The following is a 2414-nucleotide window of genomic DNA, read 5'->3' as shown; positions in this document are numbered from 1 at the left end:
CTTTGACCAGGTTCTGAGTTCCAGTGTTACTTAAATAATAACAATTATCATCTCCCCACCTTAAGAATCTTGGAACTTTCAAACTGGAAGACTCCAACTCCAGGAAGCCTTCCTTGACTTCTTTCTCTCCTCTGGCTCCCACAGTACCATAAAGAACTTCCCACATGTGGTATAATTGCTCATTTACCTTCCAGATTATGAGCAACCTGAGGACAACATCTGTACCTTATTTGCCTTGGTTTCCCCAGCTCCTAGCTTAGTTCTTTGTACATTGTAAGATGTGATGAATCAGTGGGAAAAGAGTCTAGAGATTATCTCATCCAGTTATCCCCATTTTATAAGTGACAGATGGGAAGTGACAAAGGGCATCTTATGATTGATCAGGAAATTTCGCCTCTATTTTCCCATTTGTTCCATGATGCGCATACTCTTACTCCTGTCCTCATCCACAGATGAGAATATTGAGGCCCACAGAGATAAAATGACATGCCAAAGTAACACAGAAAGTCAGATCGAGAGACAAAGGCGCAGATTATATCTACATGATTAATTCAAAGTTATAAGAATCCCCAACATGGCCCCTTCTAAGCCCATCAACACTTATATCTGAAAGGGGAACACTAGGTCTCCAGACACTGTTCATGCACTTCATTATATCCCCAACTGCCTGGCACATAATGGCCTTGACATCTGAGGGATGAAAACAATATACTATCTGGTTCAAGGAGCTCCGACCAGATGGGCTCTCTGCTCAGGGTGTTTGGTGACTAAACCCATGCAAAATCCAACAAGTCTGTCCTCTTGCTGCCACCTCCTCCAGTCAGGGTCACGACACAGCATGAAGTCCATCACTGCTGCCTCTAGTCTGGTACCCGAGGAAAACTACTCTGGTTCTTTTGTAGAAAGAGCCTCTGGATGAATCTGGATGGATGATTAAAAATGTCCTTTCCATGCCAATTGTGAACAAGAAGGAAGAAATTGTTGGGGTGGCTACATTTTACAATCGCAAAGATGGTAAACCTTTTGATGAAATGGATGAGACCCTCATGGAGGTAGGTTTGCAAGGTCTCTTGTTATTAAGATTCAGAGATTCAGACTCTGTTTGCAACAAGCTGGACCTCCAGAGCCACGTGGTGGGTCCCTGGCTTGCTGCTGCCCTAACTGGCGGAGAGGTGGGGAGCCCACCTGTAGAAACTACTCTGACTCAGCCGACTTTCTTTGCCCTCACTTCTGCACTGCCTGACATATGTTGTCAGAGATATCCACATTCCATTTTTAGAAAATTAATAAACCTATTTTTTAGAGCAGCTTCAGGTTCACAGCATAATTGAGAAAAAAGTGCAAGTTTCCTTCTACCTCCTGTCCCCACATGCATACAACGCATTCCTTTTTGTGAAGTTGTTGTGCATAAGAATGAAGCTTTATGTGTGTTAGTGCTTTATTGAAAGTGCATTCCCATCCATTATTTTATCTTATCCTCACAACACCTCTTGAGAAGAGCAGCACATGGCTTAGGAAATCCATTCGATAGCTGAGAAAGTGGAAGCTTAGAAGGTCGTGCCTAAATTATCGAGGCAGGATCAAACCTGGATATTCTGTTCCGCCTCTGATCCTTCCTTTTTTTTTTCCCCCTAGTCTTTAGCTCAATTCTTGGGCTGGTCTGTCTTAAATCCTGACACCTATGAGTCAATGAACAGACTTGAAAACAGGAAAGATATTTTCCAGGAAATGGTAAAATATCACGTGAAGTGTGACAATGAAGAAATCCAGGAAATCCTGGTAAGTAAAGTCCTTTTCTTGTTCCTGCTCTAGCAGACACTGTGCCCTGGTGATATGGCCAGAGTGAAGTGAGACTTAAAGCTCCATGAGGCAGAGATGAGGGGGAGGGATGGGCTTGTTCCCCGCTTTATCCCTCTGCCTCGCACAGGGGTACTGTGGGCCCTCGGGTTGAATGGATGAATGAATGGATCAACGAGGGCCAAAGAGTCATGCATAATGGTTGCTCTGTGTGGCTTGAGGACAGCTATCCCTTGTAGGATCACCATAGTCTTGGGACCAATCCTTGGCTTACCAGATAGAGAAACTCCATTTTTCATTGTGCTCAAGACCAACTTGGTACTGCAATGGAGTCAACCAACCACCGCCCCTGCTGAGAGGAAGCTCTATCTGACTGACCAGTGGACAATGGTCAGCTTCTCAGAGACTCCTTCCTTGGAGTCAGCTCACTTGGAAGAGCCAGTCAGGTCACAGAGGAGTTTGGTGAGCAAAGAAGTATGATAGAGGGGTTAGAGGTTAGTAGAATGCCTTCACATAATTTCATTACTTTACAGTTTATAAGACAATTTCATACTTATGATATCATTTGATGCTTACTACAGCCCAGTAGGGTGGGCAGGCTAAGGATTTCTATCCCC

The 2414-nt window shown here is 44.2% G+C and overlaps 1 protein-coding gene across 1 annotated transcript in view; it reads left to right on the top strand.

The window, feature by feature from the left end:
- The window catches only part of PDE6A (phosphodiesterase 6A), a 78897-nt gene that overhangs the window by 41513 nt on the left and 34970 nt on the right, over positions 1–2414 (top strand). The window contains exons 9-10 of the mRNA XM_023537290.1: positions 903–1052; positions 1636–1779. Of these exons, the coding sequence (XP_023393058.1) occupies positions 903–1052; positions 1636–1779 (294 nt within the window). The remainder of the gene's footprint in view (positions 1–902; positions 1053–1635; positions 1780–2414) is intronic.

The sequence above is a fragment of the Pteropus vampyrus genome, unplaced genomic scaffold (assembly GCF_000151845.1).
Source record: "Pteropus vampyrus isolate Shadow unplaced genomic scaffold, Pvam_2.0 Scaffold185, whole genome shotgun sequence".
NCBI classification, from domain to species: Eukaryota; Metazoa; Chordata; class Mammalia; order Chiroptera; family Pteropodidae; genus Pteropus; species Pteropus vampyrus.
The sequence above is the reverse complement of the archived record's forward strand: the minus strand, read 5'-3'. Positions and strand labels throughout refer to the sequence as shown.